The sequence below is a fragment of the Fringilla coelebs genome (genome assembly GCF_963513975.1).
Source record: "Fringilla coelebs genome assembly, chromosome: 3".
In the NCBI taxonomy this organism is placed as follows: domain Eukaryota; kingdom Metazoa; phylum Chordata; class Aves; order Passeriformes; family Fringillidae; genus Fringilla; species Fringilla coelebs.
In genome coordinates, this window is record NC_140030.1 from 49,643,497 (window position 1) to 49,669,553 (window position 26,057).

Consider the following 26,057-nt stretch of genomic DNA (forward strand, 5'->3'; position numbering starts at 1 on the left):
GCCTTTTATTGGGTGTTTTTTGCTAAACTGGGACATTTCAGTATGGTGACTGCATTTCAGCCGCCTGTCTAAACCAGGACTCCACTGCCTCTGCCTTGATCTGTCCATAGCACTGCACTGACAGTCACTGCAGATGATCATCTTCCTACTGCCTATCTCCCCAAAAGGTCTCCCACTTTGGAAGTGATTCCTGAGCTTTTTGCTCTGCCCAGCATTCTCAGCAGAAACTGCTCTTTTGCAGTTTGGAGTATCTCAGAGATCTAAGTCAAAGATAGGTTACCATATATCAAGTATTTTTCTTATTTTCATCAAGGGCGAAGAAAGAATCAAGAAAGCAAAAAGAGAGAACTGTGTGCCAGTTTAAATTGTAGAAGAGTTGATTCCCATCACTGGAAACTCTAACTTTACCCAGTAGCCAGAAGTCATAGCCATACATTTATTTTGAAAGCTGACTTAGTAGGCCACATCTGAGCAATACAGTGACCTGTGGCTGGAAATTGAAGAAAGCACTGGCAAGCCAAAGGCACCAAGAGGCCTTAAATTGTGTCCATAGTCCTGGCTCAGGCAACTACTGCCAGTGCAGTTCTTGAGCCTGCTGCTTCTCTCTGCTTTTGTAGGTACCATCGAGGTCCCATTGTAACAAAAAGGGATTCAGGTGGGATTTCCACTGTTGGAATAGACTGCAGCTTGATCTCTTCGATTTTTTTGGCTTTATCTTTACAATTAAAATGAAAAATCACTCTGCAACTTTAACCGCATCTTTCCATTGCATTGTTGTTTTCCAGCTGATGCTTTAGAGGCATTGTCTGGGCAGCATAAAATCTTGAGATACAGTTTCAGTACCTGTAAAGGATTTATCTTACAATACTTGTAAAGGACTTAGTGTGGTTTATGCTGATTTCAGTATGAATTAGGACACCTAATTCATTAAATTCCCTTTAAAAACCTCCCCCTAAATATATTTTTTAAATAATGGAAATAATTCTACATGCTCAAATCATCATAGAAGTACATAAATGTAGTCATAATTATGTCTGAAGTGTAACAGGGAAGTGTGGTATGGTTAAATGTATTTATTCATTATTCGTTGTCTTAAGTACTGCTCTACTCACCACCTTGTTTCTGCTATTTTTCTGCTGCTTACTGAAAGAAAGAGGGAAAGAGGAGAAAGGAGGGAGGCAAGGAAGGAGGAAGGAAAGGGAAAGAAAACTTTAGGCATTTACAGATTTGCACTCAATGTCATTATCACTGTAACAAATAATTAGGCTATTACCTAATAATATCCCACTGAAAGAGTGTATGTGTGAGCATCTGTTAATGAACAAACATGAAATTATTCAGATGCTTCATTCAGGTAAACACCCATTCAAGTCACTCATCAGGGCCAAGCTTTAGCAGCTATGATTTTTGAATTAACTTTTGAAGAAGTTATCTGCTTTGCTGTGTTTGAGTCTTATAAGATCTGAGGTGCCTGTGCTATAGAGAGTCTGCTGTTTCTGCCATGGTATAGCAGCCCATATATCACCAGTTCCATTTGAACCAGACAGTGAACACCCTTGTGATGAAGGAAAACTATGAAGGAGAATTGGGAACCCTGAGCAAGTGTTGGTGGCAATAATGATCCTTTGGTGGCAATAATGATCCTTTTCTTTTGTGTTTTCCATCACCCGTTTTCATGATCACAGGCACTTAGAAAAGCTACAGCAATATGAAAAATCTCAGAATAGTGGGGCTTGCTTTGAAAGTTTCAAGACAGTTCAAATACCATCTTTAGTACTTTGGCAGTACAAGTAAACCCCACTTAGATTCCTTTCTAAGCTACAGACTCTGAAAGACCTCCAGTCCTACAGTGTTCAGTCACAGTCTGCCCCCTTTCACAGTGAAGTCTCATCATGTGTGGAACTTACTGTAATGCAAATAAGTCACAGGTTTGCCCACCCTAATTAATGAGCTGTTTGCTTTTGAATGGAGAACAATAATCCCTAGTCTACCATGAGGAATGCTTTGACCTTTTGAAAGTTGTGGGTTTGATCTGCAGGCTGTATTGTCGTGTCAGTTTTCAAGTGGTGAAGATTAAATACTGGGTGATTGACAGGGTTCCCATAGAAGGCAGCAAACCTGCCTGCTTTAGAAAAAAAGATTCTGGGAGCAGAGCAACTGCCACCCAAAATATGTCTCAGTGCAGCCTTTCTCAAAACAAGTCTGATACTTTGAACCTCTAGGATCAGAATAACCGTCCTTGGAACCGGATCTGTCCTATGCCCCAATGTGATGCTGTTACTCTCCTGCTCTAATATTCCATCATAGTTAAAAATACTGATAATCTCCCACCCTGGCAAAAACCTGTTGCATCATATGAGCAGCATACAACATTTTATCAGAGTGTATGGAAAGTATAAATGTAAAGTATAAAGTATAAATGTAAAGTATATAAAGTATATAAATGTAAAGTATATAAAGCATAACTAGTCTATTCTATTCTTTAGCACTTTATATGTGCACATATATGTGTATATATTACTTTGCCAAGCTGGCTCGTTTAATATCTGCTAGAGGTGTGTTAGTTTTCACTTCCTTGCAGTACCTCTTTGTACATGGTGGCTTTCAACTGCTTAGTGTAAACTCGAGAGATCTAGATAATTTTTCTGGACAGGAAGGTATTTGGGGTATGTAAACCTAACTCTTACATAATTGTTCTTATTTGCTACCACAGGAGAAGAAAACTTGCTGGCAATTTTGAAGAGGAGATGGTGGAAGTACATGATCCTGGGGATAATAGATATAGAAGCCAACTACCTGGTAGTCAAAGCTTATCAATACACAACTCTTACCAGTGTACAGGTAAGGACTCAAAGGATTTCCTCTTTTGAGGTAAGATAATAGGTTCAGTGGGGTCAGGGGTGCAGTATCCATTGGCTTCAGTGAACCAATAGCTAATTACTGCCTCTGACTTCTTTGTACTTTTTAATGCTGACTTGTAAGACACATTTTTTCATATTGGACTATTTTTATTACCCAATATTTTCCAAACTGTACAAAAATATTCTTTCATTTTATTTCACTGTGCTAAACCATTCATAACCACGTTTTTGTCATTATCTGCATAATTTAATCCTTTGAGGAAATATTTTCAGATTGGCTGAAATGTTTTTCTCACTTTATGTTATACTTGTAGAAAATGCAAGCACTTCCTTTAGGATTCCTTAATTAGATCTGAGTTTCTAAAGGTCCAGGGTGGGCTGATCCTGCCAGGACACCAGGTGTCCACCAAAGCCACTGTGTTATTCTCCTCCACAGCTGGACCAGGGGAAAGGGAATATAAGGGAAGTTTTGTGGGTCATGATAAGGACAGGGACAGATCACTCACCAGTTACCATCACAAGCAAAACAGACTCAACTTGGGAAAATTAGTTTAATTTATTACCAGTCAAATCACTCACATTCTTCCCCTACTTCAGTGTGGGATCCCTTCTCCACGTCTCCTTCAGTGTGGGACGCTTCTCCACCAACTTGTCCTCTGCAAGTCATTTCTACAGGCTGTGGTTCTTCACAAACTGCCCAGCACGGGTCCCTTTCACAGGTGCAGCCCTTCAGGAACCAGCAGCTTCAGAGTGGGTCCCCTCTGGGGTTATAAGTCATGCCAGCAAACCTGCTCCAGCACGGGAGTCTTTTTCCATGGGTCCACAGGTCCTGGCAGCAGCCTGCTCTAACACAGGGCTTCTATGGGATCACAGCCTCCTTTGGGCAGTGCTCCAGCTCGGGGTTCTGCACAGCCTGAAGGTGAATCTCTGCTCCACTGTGAACCTCCATGGGCTGCAGAGGGCCCTTCTGTCTCATCATGATCTGCAGGGGAATCTCTGCTCTGGCACATGAAGCACCTCCTCCCTTTCCTTCTGCGCTGCTCTTGGTGTCTGCAGAGTTGCTGCTCTCCCATGTTCTCACTCCTCTCTCCAGCTCCAATCTCTGTTGCACAGGGTTGCTTTTTTCCCTCCCTGCTTACCTGTGTCATCCCAGAGGTGCTACCACTGCCAGTGATGGGCTCAGCCTTGGGCAGCAGCGGGTTCATCTTGGAGACAGCTGCCATTGGCTCTGTCAACTTCTGGCTGCTTCTCAGAGAAGCCACCCCTGCAGCCCCCACTGCTGTCACAGCCTTGCCAAGCAAACCAGCTAGAGGATGCTTAGGATCCTGTAATTAGATCAGAGTGCCAGAGCTGTCATTAAGGAAAATGAATGCAGTTTTTTATGAAGAAGTCAGACTTCAGTGCAAGCTTTTAGATGTGTTATATAACAGCTCAACTGCAGCTATCAAAAAGTATAGTCCCTGCTAAAAAATTATATGTGCAAAAGCTAGGGTACCGATTTCTTCAAAGATACAATCTGGATATTTTATATATAAAACCACAAAGAATCAGGCTCCTTCAATTTAAGTGGAAAAGTGAATAAGAGAAACATTTTTAAGCTTCTGGAAATTGTCTGTCTTGGGAAATCATTGAATACTTAATTGCTACTTGTTCTAAAACAAGCCTAGTGCCTCTTTACATTATTTTTAAATAACTGAGTAACCGTAGGTAGTGTTCAATGCATTTTACACCTTACTTACCTGAAGTTTGCAATAGAGTTAATAAAATAAAGGAGCGCCAGTTAATGTTTTGCAGGATCAAAGCTAATTAAGAGTATATTTCTTCCATAGCTGAAAAGCAGTATTGGAAAATCTTGAGCTTCTTTAGCTGAATAAGAAGCGAATATAGAAGAAAACTATGAATTCAAGGAATCTGAATGAGGTTTATGCTAAATATTCACAAGTGCCTCTGGCATCAGAATCCGGGTTTGAGGATTCATTGAATCATGCCCAGACAATGTAATATTGTTTTTAACACTTTTCCAAATCTGATTACTTAGTATAGAATAAAGCTTAAATCCACATAAATCTCATATTCTCTGATTTTACAGCCACTAAAAGCCTCAAAGAGAAAAGCAAACTGAATTGCTTCTTTTGTGTGATTCACTCTCAACAAGTATAAATAGAGGACTGAGCAGGATGACTTGGGTCATTAAATCCCATCTCCCAAAGCCACCAACAAGCACGTATCAAAGGTTCATCTGGCCAGACCTGTGACCCCCCACTTCCAGAGGATGCAGATCCTGGAGCCAGCCATGCAATGAGCATGGCCTTTAGTGTATTATGTCAACAGATCAAAAGTTACAGTGTGATAGGGAAGCAGGCAGGAGAGTTCAAGAGCATTGCCTGTGCCTCAACAGAGAATTTGTTAGCTGAAATCATCCATGTTCTCCTTTTAAACTGAGGGGGAGAGAGAGGAGTGGTGGATCAGGAGAGCTGTCAGAGGGCACAGACAATGTCATGTCCATTTTTAGACCTCTTCCACATCAAAATTACAGCAGAGCTCAGGTTTCTTTCCTGTGTAGCTTGAAAAAAGGAACAGGTAGGAACTCAAACATTGTCAAGCTTTTTTTCCAGGCACGGAGGGAATACAGGGTCACCTTTTCCCATAGGTGTCCTTATTTGCTGGGATACATATGGAGTGACTGGGAATACCTGCTGCATTTTAAATAAACTTCATGCCCCAATAGGAATGAGCTTCTAAGTGACGAGCCCAAAGATACAATGAGAATGGGTCAAGTATGAGGTAATGCATTAAGATGTTGAATCAAATGACACATTTTCTGAAATGTGGCCAAACACCCTATTTCATTTAAAGATGAAACAGAAGCAGCTCAGGGAATTATTCAGCATTGGTCTAAGTGTCTCGTTGTATGAAATGAGGACTGAAAAAATGGACAATAGAAGATGAAGAAAAGATAACTTTACCTAGAATCTGATTTTTCAAGAAGGGAACAACGCTCAAGAGAAAGGAACTCTCTGTCCTGGAAGGCCTGATCCTGCAGGAGCTCTACCTGTAAGGCCATAAATTCTTGCTGGCACATAGCAAAAAATGTTCAAATTCTTTCAGAACTGAGACCCAAGAAGCTATTGCTACCTGCCACAAATCAGCATGTCTGCCTGAAGGCTGTGGGAGCTATGCCTGTGTACACATTGGGCTGAGAATTGAGCTCTTCAGGTCAATTCCATTTTATAGACTTTATACTCAACAGGATAATGTTGAGTACATCAAGGCTTTTTTGATGGAGAAAATGTAAGAGTTTTTGAAAATTGTCACTGGAATAAATGAGAAATTTTGCAGTATTTTTATAGTGGTGGTACATGGACCATTTTGGTACGATGTCAGTTTTACTGCATATCCTTTTTTCCACATGACATCTCTGCTCCGTCATGCAAAACTAACATGCAAGTGTGCAGTGCTTGTGGTGCTTTTAGGCAAAAAATACATTACACTGGTCTCAGCAGAAAGCCAAAGATTAACAGTAAAAATACACCTTTATTCCAAATGCTTTGATTTCAGCTTCACCAAAAAACTCGTAGCATTCAACAGTTTTGTTTGCAAAGTAGCTTTAAACTCTTAGGACTGTCAGACTTTCTAGTTTTTACTCTGTCCTTTTGGTTTTTAATATTCGGTACTATTTCATCGTGGTTCCACTAAAAGACTGAAAATGGTGTCCTACTTTTGTTCAGTGTTTCGCATCCAAATTTTCCTATATTTTGAGATTCTCTTTTGGCTTTGATCTGGGAAAACAGGATTTTCCATTAAACCTTCCTACATATCTTTCTCCAAATGCCTTCAGAATCACAGTGAATGAGAACACGTAGGCACAAATCAGAAATGAATGTGGTACCTAACCTTTACTTTTGGACATGCTTCTGATTATTTCAAATCCTCATGTACTCTATAATTACTATCAGAGAATGTGGCAGTCAGTTTCATCATAAGATGAAAGCAAAGTACTGTGAAGCCCAGAAACACATAATTTTCCTCTTTAAAAAAACCCCAACAAACAACTAAAATGCCTCCCTTACAAATTAGGTGACATAGAATTTAGATTGAAAATCAATGCACTATTTATGTTTCAGTCATTTCAGTGCAGGTCATTTGCTAAGGATAAAGTCCAAGTTACCCCTTTTAAGCACCAGCAGTGCAATTCAAAGACTCGGTTCAATGGAACAATGCAAGAAACTCACATCTAACTGTCTACAAATCTAAGATGTTGTGGACATCTATTATCCCTTCCCTTGCTGCTCAGAGCACGATCTTGGGGCATGAAAACATGTTCTAGCCTATCAGGTTGCTTCTTCTCTGGTAACTTTAAGCTCTAGTTCTTTGCATGCCCAGAGTGATTCTGTATTGATGCAGAGAGAAGCCTGAATACCTGCCCCTACTAAAAACCCTGAAAGCTAAGTATTGCTGCATCAAAGCATCCTAAGGAACTCAATTTGTTAGATATGATCTTAGCACGCCTCAAGTGCTTGCAGAAAGCCTGGAGTGCTTTCCAAATTGTAAGTGTGGAGCCACCTTTTTCATTAAGTCATAGCTTTCAAAGCAGTGGCCCACAGAAAGGGCTTGACTCAACCCCATCTCAGCTGAGGGCATGGCAACTCAAGCTTTCATCTCCATGAAAATGCTCAGGCTAGTACGTGAAAACTGTTCCCCAGAGGGTACTCTTAAAAAACTGAGTCAAGTGAAAGACACAGGAGTTTATAAGTGGATCAATTTGCTATCCAAACCCACCTATTTCAAGAAGTACCAGAGATCAGTCACACTTAATGTTACCAGACATACGTGTGTTGATTCCCAGATGGCCCAAACTTGTGAAATTCTGTTTCTTGTCTTACTCTGACTTGCAGAACATTTTGCAGCCTTCTTGCATGCCAGCTGTACCAGATACAGAAGGTACACTAAGCACTCCCTTGGACACCAGCACCTGGCCCCGTGGACTTGTTTTAAAAGCGAAGTACTTACCTTTCAGACTGCCTGTGGTAATGTGTGTCGTATTTATCCTGATGGGTTTTAAAACAGCCCTGGTGTAGGCCTGTGGAAGGTTTAATAACTATTCAAGAAGGATGTTTTAAATACTGTTAGAGATAGTTTTACACAGCAGATAAAATTGTGTCCCCCATAGGGAATTAAAAGATTTAGAAGTTATTGCAGTTACTTAGATCTAGATATTGAATTTCCTTGAAATTGTGTTTTAACCTCAACTTACCTGTACTGCATTTACAGTGTACCGCACACACACATCCTCCCAAATCCATAACGTCTTCCACTAAGCCTGTTATATACTAAAATTTGCAATCTTTTCTGCCAGTAGTTGCTTTCTCATCATATCAAGCTGTGTTAGGAGGCAGGCTGCCCTCCTCCTTCACCCTCACCACAAATTAATTAGCTCTCCTTGCTCCATCTCCATATTACACTCATGTTGCACTTTCTGGAGGTTATCCTTTTTCTGTATTATGACATCACACAGAAATCTGGATTATTTCTGCAACACCTTGCATAATAGTACTGCAGAGCATACATACAATGTCATAAGAAGAGAGGCACTGTCAAGGAGAGAGAGATGTTTCCATATAGCGATTTATCTGGTAATTTATTCCTTGGGCAATCAAGCCTTTGATTGGCATGATGAAAACAAAGGTAGTAAAAGCTGGGATTTATAGACACCAGGAGACAGGCTATAAAGCTGTGATGCTGATGTTCTCAACTCTTAGATCACTGTGAGGCTGAGCAGTACATCACACTTCCAATTACCTCTGGCAGTTTTCATATCTCAACAACAGCCACCAGAAAAGGAAAGGAGTCAGCAGTAAGTGCTTATTATAGGAGAGCTGGATGGCAATAGTCTTTACTTTGTTCTTGGTCCCTGTGGACTCAAAGTACATTGAGGCAGAAGGTTTGAGACGGGTTTGAAGCAAATCTGGGAGGCAGGGAGCAGGGGATGTGCAATGCTGAAGTTGTTGATCCACTTTTTCTGGTGGCTGCTAATGTGAATTATCCCAAAAGCAGGAGATAAATTCCACTCTTTCCCTTCCTCCTCCCATCCTATGAATGCGAGATTGACCATACTTTCCTGTTCTGCTTCAGGGCAGTGAGGAAATAGAGCAATGTTAATAAGGTTTGCAGATCAGCATTTTGTGGAAATGTTGCATACTGCACATTTATACTGTGAGAGGCTATCTTGTATCTGATTTATTATCAGCATTTCAGTTACTCTTCTGTCTTTTAACTTATTACATATCTGTGGTGTGCAAACCAGGTCCTACAGTATCCACAGTCTCTGTATGTGGGTTTGAAGTCAACAGAGCTCTCAGTATCCAGAGCTCCTGCCTCTACTGGCAAAATTCACCCAGAGCCAAACTTTTTACTAACATAAATATGCAAAATCTCATTAAATTCAGTGTAGCTGTGCCCATTACAGTGGCAGAGGTTTTGGCCTCCTGTGCCCATTTTGCATAGTCTGGCAGGTGACATGCAAAAGCAGAGGTTTTCCTGTAGGAGGGATCCATGAATTTTCTTAGGCCGGGATCTCATGCCTCACATGGGTAAAGGAGGTGGTGACATGGAGAAGTTTCTAACGAGTAACCTTGAGAAAATGATCTGCCCAGCTCTTCTCCAGTCAGCTTACTTAGAGAGAAGCTAAACAGAAAAAGTGGGTGAGGGGTGATTCTGCAGAAACACATGCCTGCTGGCAGAACTCTTACAATGATCTTTTTCTGACAATGGTATATAGAATCAGAGGAAGAAGTCAATTAAAGGAAAGACCACTTCCATGGTCTACAAATCTAAAATGTCATGGACATCTATTTTCCCTTCCCTTGCTGCTCAGAGCACGATCTTGGGGCTCTGTAGATCTGTATGAGCACACCTGGAGTTCATGTACAGAATGATGAAGAGGTATTTTTTTAAAGGAGTCACAATGTGATTATTCATGTTGGCAGTAAGGCATGTCCTTGTGTAGAGAGTTTAGAGCAGAGGAATTGTGGGTTGGGAGTGACCACCACCTTTCATTTAATGTAACTTCAAGAAACCCCTAAACTCCTTCTATGTGCGCAGAAAGCTGAAGCTGTGAGATTCCTCATCTCGGGTTTTGATACATACAAGTCAAATAGAGGTAAAGGTCTTTCATTAGTCAAAGTTTTAAGTGAGTTTCTGTGTCCACAGGGAAAAAGAAACCACTGAGAACAGATTAAAGAATTAAAGATTAAAGAAACTGATAGGAAAAATTCTAGAAGCATTAAGAAAAAAATTGGAGATTTTGTGGGCAAAGTGGAGAAGACTGGGAGCACTCTTCTGGCTTTTGTTTTTTCCACATCATGGAAATACACATTTTCACATTTTTGGAAAACAAATTACATCACTGGTTCTTTCACCAGTCTCCATACCTGAAGTACTTTATATTTTGACTGAATGAAAAGTTAATGGTTTCACATTAATTTTGTGATTAAATAAAAGGCCTGCAAGAAAGCGGTGAAGTTGTGATGATGTATCAAATAGAAACATGAAAGAAAAAAACAGTGCTCCTTTTTTTATTTGAATTGTTTGAAATTACCCTGTCAGAGATGCTGCCAGCATCCACACCTTTCCTGCAGAAGGTTTTGGTTGCAGGGCAGCACAATTGCAATTCCCTGACAGCTGGCATCCAGCTCTGTGAGGGTTCACATCTCATCTGCTTTTGTGCAATATTGTGAAGGTGGTCTGAAAACTGGAGGATAAAAAGCACTTGAACAGGCAGCAAACCCTTTTTTCCTTTGGAAAAAAACCCAAAATAACAGAAGCTGTGTCTCTCCCTGGCTATAGCACTGGCTGTTGTATTAAAATTTCCAGGTCACATGCTGAAGTTCTGTGGCCATCATGTGTGCTTGACCATGCAGTGTTTGATGGATGTGACACTGGTTTTACTGATCCCTCTGGAGAGCAGGGCAAGTAGAGGCTGCCGCTGATTCTCCGCATGATTTGCTGGAGGGCAGCACTAATGAGAAACCCCTAATGTGAAAAAAAGGGCTTTTTTTCTGGGGGGGAAAAAATCCAATGAATGTTTAAAAAGGAAGATTCAGCTCAGCTGTTCCCATAGGGAGTTTGCTGACCAGCTTTTTTCTTTTTGATATCACTGCAGATCAGCAGTTCACTGTACTACAGACCTCTCTTCTAAAGCTTGCCAGCTCTCCCTTCCAATGATTTGACAGAACATTCTTGCTGTAGATATGCAGAGACATGCTGAATTTGTGAGCCCAGAGACTGGATTTTTACTGTTAGCAAGAGAGTATTTGTCTTTGATTCACAAGGATAATAATTTAACAAACAAGTAATCAAAGGAAATAGATTTCAGCACTGTGTTTCATCAACAGACTTAGATGCAGTGTGGTATCTTTTAGAGTCAAATAATAACCTTCAATTTTTACAACAACATAACATTCTTATAGTAAAAAGAAGTTTCTATTGGACAGTATATCAATAGATTACATATTTTTGTATCCTGCCTTCTAAAGCAGCCCCATACCTGTGACTGAAGAAAGCCACAGACAAACACAGCAATGTCAAAGAACGTGGTCTGCACCACCCCATGGCAATGCAGGAAATATGTTTTCTTTTAGGGTAGTGAGATATAACAACTGCTATGATTAACAGGAATGTTGATTAAAATCAGACCACTCATTAAATTGCCGTAACGACAGGGTATAGGTAATACCTTTTAAATAAACAATTAAAAGGAAGGAAAATATTGGAGATAATTATTTGAGAAATATTGATAAGCAACTGAACTTTATGTGCTATAAATGAAATTCAGCTAATCATAATCTGTCTTTGTTACTGTAAAAGCTTTATAGACAGAAAAATTGCAATTAGGTGTAATATTTTTTCTTAATAGCTGAAATAATTAATAACAAACAAAGAAAGAAAAAAAGGCAAAAACCCCATCAATACAAAAGCCCTGTTGCAGATGAGGTAATCCTCAATCTCACATCCTATGTCTGTGGAATAAATATGCATTTTTTCTTCTACTAGACAGATTTATCTGAGGAAAAAAAGAAAGGCAGGGTGAATTTAGTCCTGGAGAAGTGAAATTCAAAGCAATCCCTGAAAAAAAGTTAATAAGTTAATAATATTTTCTAGGTTATCCTATTGCTTACATTCTAGTAACCTAATTTATTTCTGTCTACCTTATTCTTTAATTAAAGGTATAAACTAAGCACAATTTAAGAACTGCATCATGTCAGTGAACATTACCTACATTTCATGTTTGTATCTATTGATTCTGCAGCATTCCAAATAACAATTTGTGAATTAGACTTTGGATTGCCAGCCCAAGGAGGCATTTTCTGGCTGTTATCAGCACTGTTTATTTGTGAAAGGTTCTGTTCACGCGTCCTTTCATGTTACTGCTTAAAAGACACTTATTCACATACTTGAAAGCATAGGTATGTTTAAATATTTATGGAACGAGAGGAATTTCTAAAATCTTCCTCTAGATGACTGTTAGTGGGAATTTGCATGTTGAAGTACACATGCAGCAGGTACGAGCAATTTTTAAACTCACAGAACAATTTAGACTCAGAACAGCCCAGCTAAGGAGAGCCCTCCAAACTGGTCCAGCCTTTTGTGGGAAGGGAGCCTAGATGAGATTATTTAGCACCCAGCCACATCTTGAAAATCTCTGGTGACCCTACCATGTCTCTGTGGAGTTTGTTCCCACTGTAAAAAAAATTCTCTCTTTATTGAGATGAAATCTTTCCCAGTGTAACTTGTGCTCCTGGCCCCTTGTCTTCCCTCTACTCCCCTCTGATGAGACACCACCTGGAATACTGCATCCAGCTCTGGGGCCCCCGTTGCAGAAGTCCATAGAATTATTGAAGCAAGTCCAGAGGAGGCCACAAAGATGATTAGAGGCATGAAACACCTCTCCTCTGAAGAAAGGCTGAGAAAATTTGGATTGCTCAGAATGGAAAAGAGAAAGCTCTGGGGTGACCTTGTAGCAGCATTTCAGTGCCTAAAGAGGTCTGCAGGAGAGCTGGAGAGGGGCTTTTCATAAGGGCATGTAGTGACAGGACAAGGGGTAAGGGCTTTAAACTGGAGGAGTGCAGGATTAGGTCAGGCAGTAGACAGATCTTACCACCTGGGAGAGTGGTGAGGCAGGTTGCCCAGAGAAGCTATGGATGCTCCATCCCTGGAAGTGTTCCAGGCCAGGTTGCATGGAGCTTTGCACAACCTGGTCTAGTGGAAGCCGCTTCTGCTCATGGCAGGGGGCTTGGAACCAGGTCATCTTAAAGGTCCCTTCCAACCCAAATCCTTCTATAATTTTGTGATTCTATAATTCTCCATGTGATTTCTGTTAAAGAAAGAGCCTCCATCTTCTTTGTAGCCACACATTAAGTGATGGAAATCTGTGGTGAGGTCAGAAAATGGTAAATTAAATTCACCTGTTCAATGCTGCTCTAGGAGGGAATGTGGGAGAGGCCTTCAAACCTTCAGGGAGAGCTGTGAGCAAGAGAAGTGCCTGCCTCCTTGCTGCTTGGTGCCACCTTTGGCAGAGGAGATGGGAGTAGTGTGTGCCAGTGCAGCTGCTGAAGGACAGACACCCACGAAGTGCAGCACAGTGAGTGAGTGTGGAGCGAGACAGGAGCTGCTGAGCAGTGCCCGTAGGTTACACCCAAGGCTGCCCTTCCCTCAGGTGCCCAGAATGTGATGTGTGTGCTCAGTGCTCCTGCCAGCAGCCCTCCCTGGCCCAGGAGCTGGCTGCTCCCAGCAGCACAGCTTCTGGAGCTGTTGCTGTGGATGTGGAGTGTTGCTCGTGTCTCTGCCCAGCCCAGCTGCCCTGTGTGAGCTGGGTACGCGCCGGGCGTGCTACGGGGCAGGCAGAGAAGCTTGTTCCAGTTCTTTCAGACTTTGTCCCTTTTTGTGTTCTGTCAGTAAAGGATGGAGGACTGCTGCAGAACGTTTGCACTGTAGAGAGGCCTGACCATGACTTTTAAATGATGAGCTCTCATTTGAAATGCAGAACCTGCTTTTAGCATCAACTGTCCCATTTGTAATTTCCCTCGTCTGTTCTGCGGCTCTTTGGGACTGTTTAAGCCTGCCAAGAGAAGCATGGTCCTACTGATACACTGGCTTTCCTCTGAAGCCTTTTGTGTCTCACTGTCTGGGAAATCTTGAAATGGAAGGGTTTTTACTGCATGCTCCTGTTTTTCAAAGGAAGTTTCAGGGAAATTATTCTCAGTCCAAAAATTGGTTCCCACAAATAGAATGTTTATTGCATAGGTACCCCATATACAAAAAATACTTTTCTAAGCAGTAAAATTCTTGGAATAATCCAAAAATCTTTTTTCTTCAAATAACACATGGAAGGACAAAGAAGTTAAAAGGGGTTTGATCTTTATTTGATAACAGTGTCCTTAGTGCTAAATCACACTGAGAAAGCAAGTAACATGTGATGGCTTCAAAGGGAGGAAAAATCAAACAACATCACCTAAAATAAAGGTAACAATATCTGGAGTGTTTTTTCCAGAGCCATGGACACAGTTCATAGTTCTCCTTCTTTGGTTGTTCCAGACATTTTCATTAAGAAAATGCATGTCATATAGCTTTGGTGCATGCTGTATCAATTGGCAATGAACAGTAGTGTATCCTTCACAATCTGTTAAATCCCATCATTAGTCCTCAGAATTGCAACTCTTCGTTACCTGTATCCTTTTAGGAAGTATGATCAAAGTCAAGTTTCTTTGGGTGTTTCTTACAGAGGATTCTTCTTTCCTGGTGACTTGCAGTTTGGTTTCTAAAATATATTTTAGTTTGCAAACTTGATGGTCCTCTCACAAACATTTGGTGCATTTCTTTTTTTATCACATCTTCTCTGGACCTATTGCTTGATGTCTCTGAAAAAAACCAAACCATTAAAAATTGCACTTCACATTTCTTTGAGAAAGCTCTTTCCAAGTGTATATTGACAAGAAGAGTGAGTTTCTTGCACCACATGCAAGATGGAGTTTGGTTTTTTTTTCCTTCAAAGGCGTATGGAACTTTATTTTCACAGAGGTAGCAGTGGCCACAGGGGCCAGATTTTTCATAAGCATTCTGCACGCAGAAAACCCCTGATTTATATAGACAAATTTAATAAATCCAGTCAACTTGTGTGTTATGAACATTCCTCATATCTTGACCTGAAATGACTGAATTAAAGTGTATGTCTAGACTGCAGGAAAACTACCTTCAGTCCTTGTCTATTAATCGCTGGAGGTGAGGACCAGATGGAGAGGTGTGACTCTCTTTTGGCCCAGATTTTCTTCCCATGGCTTTGAAATATGCATCTGAATCCAAGAGCAGTGTGTTTGAGTGTTATCATAGAGCACAGCTCTCCTGAATTCGTGGAATTGGCATGGACAGTCTTACCCTGTGTCTGATATATGAAGAGCCACTTCAATACACTTTCTCTTGGTAGAAAGTGCTGTCACACACTGAATAACCCTGCTTCCCTCAGCTGGAATCTATCCTAGTACTTCAGGGCTAAGTATTTGCAGGTTGATGAGTTCTTGATTTTTCTTCTTTTTTGACAGCTCCTAGACTGTTTTGTGATCCCAGTGGTGATACTCCTCTCCTGGTTCTTCTTGCTGGTACGATACAAGGCAGTTCATTTCATTGGGATTGTGGTCTGCATTCTGGGCATGGGCTGCATGGCAGGAGCAGATGTCCTCGTTGGGAGACAGCAAGGAGCAGGTAAGTAAGAATGAATGGGTTGTGTGGCCAAGTTCTGTTCAGAGAAGCCATTGACCAGTGTGTGTCAGACTGGGGCCAAAAAAAAGGGGGAATTTGGCAAGAAACTCTGTACCTTCATGTATCCAAAGCACTGCACTATTCAGAGTTGTCTCTGTCAGAAGGGCAGAAAGGGGTCACCACTTACAAGTCAGCAGTGCTGCAAACAGGTTTATTGGGCCCTCTGTCTTACAACTCTCTGCAAGCTGGGGGGACAAGCTAAATATTTGTAGTTTTGTTCTATTTTGGCTTAGCTGTTGGACTGCAAACCTCAACAGCTTCCTTTCCAAGTTAGATACATTTCTGAGTCGTAAGCACCTCTCACATCTCACATCCACTGTGTCCTCTTACTTCTCCTTATCTTGGCTTGTTTTTCTACAGAGGTGGGGTCACTTGGTAGGTGCTAAAGCACACTGAACCTGTATACTACCAGTTGGGTTTTGCACACAGTCTTGTCCTAAAGCTTTGGGACTTGACTGTAACGTTTTTGAAAAGAACCTCCTTGTGTGTAAAATGTTCTTTTTTCCTGTGTGGCATCATATGAATAATGTGTGTGTATCTATTAATGCAGACTAGACAGAGTTAGATTTCATCGATCAACTTCCCCTGTCACATTGATTTCTCTAGTGCCAAGCCAAATGATGTGGGAAGGCTGGAAATTCTTTTCAAAGATTGTCAATTAGGCACAGTTTTCATTCTTAATTAAAAGCACTGAATTGTGAGCAGAGCATAATACACTGGGATTTAAAATTCTTGACTCAGCTTTCTGAATACAAATGCAAGTTCTGTAAAAACTGCATTTGCCAGAATGCTACTAAATAAAACAATGAAGTTTGTGACAGTGCTCACCATATCTCCCTACCCCCTTTTATCTCTGTACTTAATCCTGAAAGGAGACTTTCAGTTACTGGTCTTCTCCAGAAGTAGCCTTCCCCAGCTAAAAATGAAATAATATACTCTGTACTATGTAACCAGCCAGCCAAGGCTGTGTTGGGAATGGCTGATTTCAGAGGGATTGAGATTTCAAACCAGGGTTCCAGAAGAAACATCCTGTGTCCCAGCAGTCCAGAGAGTAACATGCTTGAGCGGGTGAGCTGTGGACCAGCAGGAGCATGTGGGGCAGGGCAAGCAGACAAGGAGCAGATTGAATAGCACTGACACTTTGCCATCCAAATGCAGTAATTAGATGTTATCTGCCATGTTCATTATTGAAGCATGGGTATAGCTGTTAAGTAAATTTGTCCAGAAAAATCTGTTAACATGCATTATTGCCTTTTAAATTGGACCTACACATGAAAAACTGTGTCCATGCTTATTGCTATGCAGAGAGACTGCAGCTTTTAAAATTTTTTTTAGTGGCATAATGATGTTATTAATGATTCTGTCTTTAACAGAGAAAAATAGATCATCTAGTTTAATTTCTTTGAAAGGCTAAAACTGCACATTAAAATGTACAAATAAAAAAAGAATTAATGGCAGGAAGAAAAGAAGAAAATTATTGAAACTTCTCATTAAGAGCTTGTACACTGTTTATAGGATGTTTCGTAGGACGGGACAGACTAAAGTAAGGAAGACACCAAAAGCAATGACACTTCATTAGTCCTCAGTAAATGTCTCTGTTTATTTATATATTAGGGGACAAGAACTGTTGATACCTGTGTGCCCCTGTTGACCACAGTGCTTCCCGTATTAGAAGAGCCATAAGGCTCTGCTAGGTACCCACAGCATAAGGCAATTTAGCCTGCCAACTCTTACAGTAAGGGAACATGAATTTAAAATGTATCACTGAGAGATTAATAGGTATTTTCCAAACTGTCTGCAGGAATTAGGTATAATGTGCACACATGCTTTCAATTTTCAGTTGTATCCTCACTGATATTTTGCACATTACTCGATGGGAAAACAATACTATTAGGTGTTTAGAGCTCTATCATCTTACATGCCAAGCATACCTGAAAAAAACATTATTCTGAACTATGAGTTACTTTCATACTTTGGCTCCTGCCATGCACAGGTTCAACCACACAGGTCAGTGTTTCATCCGGGTTTTTCAAAGCACTTCCTTGCTTTAACTTACAACAGTCTCTGGAACCAGTCCCATCAATCCTGCTAACACATATATCAGTGTTCCATTTAAAGTGGGACACATTGAGAGTCTCCCATGGAAAGAGATTTTTAGGTATCATGTTCATCAGTAACTATAATCAAAAGCAAAGAGAAACGCCTCTTAATGGCAGGGGCTAGGGCAAAAATGTGACAAAGAGGTCTATTGGGAGTGTGAAAAGAAATTGTGCCAGAACACAATTCCCATTTAAAAGATTTGTGTTACACCATAAGGCTATAAATAGTTCCCAAAACACTAGCTCTGCTCTGGACCATATGACTTCTCCACAGAATATTAAATATGGTAGCAGTCATTAATGTAAAGCTCGTTTTGCCAGGCTGTGCCTTGTGTGTCTTCTGAAGAATGACCTACACCATTTAATTGGTGAAATACAACTTTAAAAGTCTTTAGAATGCCTCTAGTTAGTTGACACATGATTCCTTAGCCATGAAACCAGTAGATGCATGTGGATATTGCATGCATGAAAATAAGTCTATAGGGATATGTCAGTCTTGGGGGAAAGTTCCAAAGTCTCAGCCTCTCGAGGAAGCAAAGATAAGGCAGTTGACAACCAGAATAGTAATGGCTAAGAAAGAAAGCAAATACATATTTTACAACATTTTTACACCAGCATATAAAGTTTTGGTGCACTAATTCCGTGGGTACCATGTACTACTCTAGTCACTGAATCTCAAAAAGAAGTCACCAGAAAATAAGCCTGTATAAGCTATGGAGAAAGGTGAGCAAGCTGTTCAAGGACATAAAATGGACTCAGATGAAAAGACTGTAGCCAGACTGGGACATTCCATCTCTCAGAAAAGGCAAGAAAGAGACCTGTAAAGGTATATGAAGTCTGCAGTGATATGGAGAGAGTCAACACAGAGTGATTTTTAAATATTTCTCAGAAAATTATGAAATGACTAATATGATTTTGAGGTATTCAGAATAAAAGTTAAAAGCATGAAGTTCTTAATAGGAGGCCAAAACTATATGGTTTTTACACAAATTGATGAAGAATCCCTCAAGCTTTATTAAATGTGATGGTCTAATGCAACTTCTGTCTCAGAAAATGCCTGATCTACTGAGAACTGGCTGATAGCAGTCCCTCTGTACTTCCCTGTTTGTTTGTGCTCTCCTCAGCCACCCTGTGCTGCTGAGTACCAGAGGAGGTTCCAGTGTCATTCTGGTGCTCTGAACAGATCTTGGCTCCCTCTTCTGGGAGGGCCCTGGAGGCTGAGGCTCACACTCAGCATGAAAGCACTTTGGGAAGAGCTATCAGGGTGTGATGCTTGAGGCCATCCCATCTGTGTGAAAATGCTCAGCCTCTGAGCTGCTTTTGTTTCACAGATGCAAAAGGATGATATTTTTGTCCCAGCAGGAGCTCTAAGGTCAAAAGCTTTTTCAGCAATACTTCCCTAAAGTGTCAGTGAGTAGCTGCAATAAATACCAAAAAAGTGAGCTCAGTGAGGAATCAATGGAGCCATTGTGAAATATGAAATGCACCAGGGGTATGAAGAAGTTTTGTAAAGTTGTGATGGCTATTTTAAATTAAGAACATCTTCCATTACTGATTGCAAAAGAAGACTAAAATAAAGGAAGAAAAAAACCCCAAGAAACAACAAAACAACCAAATCCTAAAGAGATAAATGGTCAGATATAAACATGTTGCCAGTCAAGAAATTCAGTGAAAGGCTGGATGAATACATGAAAAACAATTGTTGTAGTATTGGCTAAATACACAGAAGCCACATCTCATCTGAACTGAAAAATGTTGGAAACTTAGAGAGTATTACTGGAAATATTTTAAACTTTACTCCATTCCTATTGTCCTTAAACAATTTATACTTTTCTGGTACTTATAACCAGTGTTGGAGACAGGATTAATGAACCCTTGGTCTGTCCTCTTATGACAGTTTTAATTATCATAAGTTCCTTCCCCACAGAAATTTCAGCACTACATTTTGGAAACATAACTGAAGGCTTAAAAGAACTCCTCAAAGAAAAATGTTGAAAAGATAATTTTGAACCAATTAGAATGTTTGGTTTCCATTTTTATTTACTGCAGTGTATATTTTGCAAATCATTTGAAACAAAACTTTGAAAGACAGGGACACAAAAAATAAATCATGGTATTTTAAAAGAAAATGGGATTTCTTTTTTAAAAAATACTGTGTAGTACTTCAGCATTTCTGCTGAAACTTTTCAAAGAAAAATCCATTATAATCCAGCATTTCAGAATATGGTTCTGCAGCGATATCTGACAGCTTTGTGAAGCTGTAGCTCTTGTAGAAATAATTTAACAAGCCATATGTGCAGAGGGAATTGCATGCACCAGTTTGCAAAGACTAGGGCCTCAGTTTTCAAGCTGGAACTTGATCTTGATCAAATGTCACTGCAGCTCTCCCCAACACCCAATAATAAAATCTTCCAAGACTTAAAAAGATTTCAAGCAGTCTTTGATAACAAAATGTTTTAGTAATTCTGTATACCTGGAGGTATTGAAAATACATCTTCTTGTTCTTTGCATGCATTAGGTACTGCTATGTTAATTGAACCTCTTTTAGAAGTCTGTCCTTATCATCACCCTGTCTACACCCCATCCTTCCTCCTCCCTTTCTTGTCAAACAGCTCCATGTGAGAATGAGGTCAATATTGGGTTGTAATGATTTCTTCACTCATTTCACAGGTACACAGAATTTTTCAGTTGTCCTCAGATCTAAGTACTGAACATGTTGTAGACTGGTTAAATTTCAAGATGAGATGCAAACTGCTTTATAGAGTTGAGTCACATTCTCTCTGCAAAGAAAAAAGAAGGTAGTAATAATAAAATTAAAGGATCAGTCTCTGAAGAGCCCCACTTGGATTCTATACTTTTTTTCTACAAGTTTTTCAGAATTTTTTGGCTTCTTCTTTCCACAGAAATGAATATGCTCTCCCTCTGTCTGACTGAGGCTGGTGTATTGAATGAAAACCGTTCAAATGACAGAATATTTACATTCATTTTATTACCCCAGATAAGGGCTACATAGTGACCGAGGAATGAAATCTCTAGGGAAGAACATGCAGTGGTTTTGGACAGAAGATGGCTGTTTTGAGGCATTCTGATTTATTTTTTTTTATTTATCCCTAGGTGAAAATAAGCTGATAGGGGACCTCCTAGTGCTTGGCGGAGCGACGCTGTACGGCATCTCCAACGTCTGTGAGGAGTACATCGTCCGCAACCTGAGCCGAGTGGAATTCCTGGGCATGATCGGGCTCTTCGGCTCCTTCTTCAGCGGAATTCAGCTGTAAGTGGGCAGGTTGGAGCTCACTCAGGCTCAGATAAGTGCAGCTGTGGCCTCCATTGAGATACACTAACCACCCCTTCAAAATTAGCCCTTTCCTGTGAAAAGCAGGTGTCCTCTAATCTTGGAATTTGCATTGGTTTTCATATTCCAAATTGGTGATTTGAATAATGACACAAATTTTTAGCCAAGTACTCTAATTCAAGGACCATTGTCCTTGAGTAGTCACATAAAGAGGGAGAAGACATGTCGCACCATCTTGCTGCTGGAGGACAAGTGGATGCTTCATGTGCTTTTCTGAACTGTGAATAACAAAATCTACAGCTTCTTCTGGTTCTATTTTGTATTTTAAAAAGTTGCTTTGATTTCTTAAGAGGTAGAAAACTCATCCGGTCAGAAAGTGTTTTACTGGTTTGCTCGTTCTGTGTAACTGCATTATGATATGGAGGAAATAATGAAAAAGCCTTTAAGAAAATGGCCTTTTCACTTCAAAAATACTTAGCACATAGGATATTGTTGCATGGATTTCAGGATCTACAGAGTCTGGTGTATACCTACATGTAGCTAGTGAGCATCTCAACTGCAAGCCTAATAGTTGGAAGGTGGCTTCCAGTGTTGCAGTACTGGGACTGATGTAAGAGTAGCCCTGCAAGATTGCTGCATTTTGTGCACTTTGTCTCTGATGATTGTAACACAGAATGACTTTTGATTATTAGTCCACAACAAGTTGCTTCTCTACAGATCTAAGCTACTCTGCTTCTAAGAACAGGGACTGATCAAAAAAACCACAGCCCATCAATTCCTATTTCAATAGTTCTATTTTTTTTTTAGCTAGAAAGCTTAATATATTTATAAGGGATCTGAACAAGTGTCTTTAAATTATTTATATTAACTTGTTGCCATACAAGAAGTTCCCCTTTTAAAAAATATGGAATTTAAGAGCATGTAAATGTGCCTAGTATCTTTGGCTAAAGCATTTTTTATATGCTTGTGATTAAGTAATACTAACATTCTGAGGACATCAAAGCAGTGCCCTTGTCTTGCTCTGTGTGTGTAAACTGTCATGTAAATGTCTCTTATTCCAGAATTCAGTTGTTGTGCCATTCCTCCTTCTTAACCCAAGCACTTAGTCACAACTCAGGGTCTGTGAGCTGTTCTGCTGGTGAGAATCTGGTTTTGGAATAAGGCATCTTTGTATAAAGAAGACACAACTGGAAAGAAACAATAAGAAGCCCTAAGGTTTTTCTATTCAAACTTTGGCCCAGGTTTTTCTCCACCAGCCTCTGCAGCTTTTTGCTGATGGTGCTTTTTGGACACCTTTGAGACCCAACCACACTTAGTTCATACCTGTGCCTTTTTCTTACCTTTATCTGTAATGAATAGCAGAAGTCACAGAGATTTAATCTAACTAGATATAACACTTACTTCAAAGAGAGGCCAATTCCTCATGTTAAATTTGCAGGCTCTTTCTTTGAAAAACTACTGTCCACTTTGGTGCAATATAGCACCCTTAGATCTTCTAAACTGAAGGAGTCTTAGACTGTAACATAAAATAAACACACATAATGCCTGTTGTGCAGCAAAGGAGGAAGAGCTAAGCTGTCAGGGGAAACGTGAATTAATGAGTTGGCTGATTACCCAGACATGGTGGAAAGAGTTTAGTATGTTGAGTATGATTAAAGCAGGGAGGAAGAATAAGAGATTAGTTTATGAGAGCTGGAGATATCACAATTACTCAGCGAATGGAGATAAGGTTATCTGATGGAATCACATAATCATAACATGGCCTATTTTCTAATGGCCCCCTGAAGGTCATCTGGTTCAAGCTCCTACTCAAAGCTAGCTCCAAAGTTACTTCAGGTTGCTTAGGAACTTGTTCAGTGATTTCTTGGTATCTCCAAGAATGGAACTGCCAGTCATGCTGGACAACCTGTTCCAGTGTTTGACAATTTTTTTCCTCGTGATATTTAATCATTTTTCCACATTGCAATTTCTGTCCATTGTCATTCATCCTTTTGTTGTGCACTCCAAGAAAAGTATGACTACCTTGTCTGTAACTACTCACTGCATAGTAAAGATGGAAAATTTATTGTTGCATCCTCCTTTCTCCCAGCTTAGCCTTCTCCTCTTCATGCTAAGCAAACCCTGCTGTTTCAGCATCTCCTCTTACAACCTGCCTGACCATTGTGATGGAATTCCACTGTACTCCCTTCAATTTGTTATTGTCTGTCTTGTTCTGGACAGCCCATAATTGGATACAGGACTCCAGCTGCTGTCTCACAAATCACATCCTTCAGATTTCTGGCCGGACTTTTACTGATACAGCTCAGGATGCTGTTTCCCTCCTCTGCTCCAGGGACACATTGCTGACTTGGGTCCAGGCTGATGTCCACCAGGACTCTAAGGTTTATTTCTGGAATACAATTTCAATCCAGTCAGCTCCCAGCCTGTACTGTTTCACAGTGTCACTCCACCCCAAGTGCAGGAGTTAATACTTGCTTGTCTTGAACCTCAGAAGTTTCTTCTCACCCTTTTCTTTAGCCAACATTGTACATAGTCCACCCATCTAGTCCATACCTCTTGAGTCTCTGAAGATCTTTAAGGAAATCATGTTGGAAACCTTGCTAAAGTAACAGTAGGTTACACCACATACTCTCATACATTCCCTCTCCTTTATTTACTGGTCCAGTCACCTCATCATAGAAGGCAGTGCTCTTGAGAGCACTGTGCTGGCTCTTCCCACTGGAACCATCTTCTCGATTTCCTGCCAATGGCTTCTGGGTAGATTTGTTCCATAATCTTCTCAAAGGTTAGCATAAGGCTGGCCAGGCTATGCTTTTTGTTCTGTGTTAAACTGAACGTTGCATTTGTCTCTTTTCAATCACCAGGGACCTCCTCCAACTCCCACAACCTTTCAAAATCATTGTGATTCTGATTCTTCAGCGCCTCTGGCATCACTAAATGGCCATTTCTGACAAAGTTTCTCTCACCCCTCTTTTTTCACAGATCATAAGGATTCACAAGCCATAGCATATTGTTTTATGTATCTTTTGTATTGGCTAAGCAATAATATGAATGCAATGTTCTTACGTTTAAGTTATGTGATTTTTTTTTTCCAGACCAAGTGACGCTGCAGTTTGTTTTCATTATTTTCTTCAGGAATTACTGATAAAAAAGACATATATCTTATGCATGCAAAGACACCTATAATTTAGTTATTTTGCAGAGAATATAGTCTTATTATTCTGTACACAGTATTAGATTTGCCTCACATCAGCAGCAAGCAAATTAAAATTTCCAGGATGCAACTCTTTAGACTAGATTAATCTGGAAGGTGCTGAGCTCCTGTAGTTTTACTATTAGATTTGGTCTTCCACATGCCACCTTTCCTACCAGCTACTTTGTTTTTCAATCTCTATAATTCCATGTTTTATACTTGTTTAAAATAGGGTCCAGACCAGCATGCAGAGTTCTGCACAGCTGGATTTATGTGGAAATCACACAGACAGGGAAAGCAGTTAGCTGAGCGAAGACCTAGCTTGAGAGCTATCTTATCTCCAGAGGGTCTGTTTGCCTGGATTGGGAAGAGCTGACTTTGTTTGCCACATTAGAATTTTATGGATCTGTGACGTTGATATCAATGTACAGTGCAAGATTTACAAGATGCTGAGAGTGGACTTTAGCAGGTTTGCCCATCCTTTTCTTATTATCCTGACTTTCACTGCTGTGACTATTTGGTTTCTCTCAGTGTGTAACAAATCACGGTATGCTTCCAAAACCAGCCTGTGATATCCATTTATTTTACACTGCAGAGCTACTCTGAAGTGTGAATAACTCAGATAGATATATTATTAATAATTAACATTCAAAAGGCTTCAGAATATTAAGTCAGAAAAGTACAAGAGTATTGAACATTTAGGGGAATGGGCATGTAGAGCAGGTATATAGAGAGCTGGAAATAAAGCAGGAGAAATTGTATGCTATCACATCTGATTACTGCCCTGAAGATCTTTCAAATACACAGGCACAGGGATAATGCCAGAGTAGATTAGTAAACTCTTGATTGCATTTGGTTCCTACAGAGATTTTTTGTTATAAAGTTATTTGTGTTGTTTTGTCCAGCATTTGAATTCAATGAGTGGAAGTAATTTAACTTCTGTTCTCTTACATCGAATTTTGCCTTCTCTTCTCTTCTCTTCTAGTGCAATCATGGAACACAAAGAGCTGTTGAAAGTCCCCTGGGATTGGCAGATAGGTAAGAACACACTTCACCTCATGGGAGAGGGTTGCTGAAGGAGTTGTGGAGACAGCCAGCGTTTGGGGAGGCGGGTGCAGAGTTTGAGGGGAGCCAATGTTTGTGACTTTTCCACTGGTTACTACCAAAGGTTGAGCCTCATAACTGTTCTTAAATGATCTGTCCTCCATTGCTGTGTTATGCCTTCCTTGCACAATTGGGTTAAGCATATGAATGCTGTAAGAGAACCATTCAGACAGTGTGAAGTAAAACAATAGTGGGTTCCAGTTCTAACATTCAATGCAACACTGGGGCAATAAATGAGGCAGTCATTAAGAGCCAAACCTTTTCAATGAAAGCCAAGGAAAGAAAATGGAACCTCACAAAATAACCTAAAAAAGTACTCACAGTGCATATTACAGCCTCATAAATTCACTTCCAGGAGGAGCATTTCTGTATGGAAGTGTTTTAATTGCTTTCCAAATAGTTTTGGTGAAATAAAGCAGATGTGTCCTTTTAGACAAGTTTTGGGAGCATCATGCCAAATGAAGCAGTTATGGTGTTCTGCCAAGCAGGGGATTGCATTTTCCCATTTCAGTTTGGAAGCTGAGTTTATGACTCCGTTCTAATTAGTCCAATGAATTATTTGGTTTAAATCAATATTTAGGAGAGTCCCTATAATCACTCCTTCACTGTTTATGACAATAGAAGAAATAAAAGAATACTTGTAGCACAGAGCTGATCGATTGCAGAGGATTCAAGCTCCATGGCAATCCATTGACAGC

General features: G+C 40.2%; 1 protein-coding gene across 1 annotated transcript in view; it reads left to right on the forward strand.

Moving 5' to 3' along the window:
• Window positions 1-26,057, forward strand: part of SLC35F1 (solute carrier family 35 member F1) — a gene marked incomplete at both ends in the record, with an annotated part of 224,490 nt that overhangs the window by 176,781 nt on the left and 21,652 nt on the right. Inside the window, 4 exons of the mRNA XM_084201618.1 lie at window positions 2,714-2,841; window positions 15,455-15,614; window positions 20,885-21,041; window positions 25,241-25,293. Coding sequence (XP_084057744.1) covers window positions 2,714-2,841; window positions 15,455-15,614; window positions 20,885-21,041; window positions 25,241-25,293 — 498 coding nt within the window. The remainder of the gene's footprint in view (window positions 1-2,713; window positions 2,842-15,454; window positions 15,615-20,884; window positions 21,042-25,240; window positions 25,294-26,057) is intronic.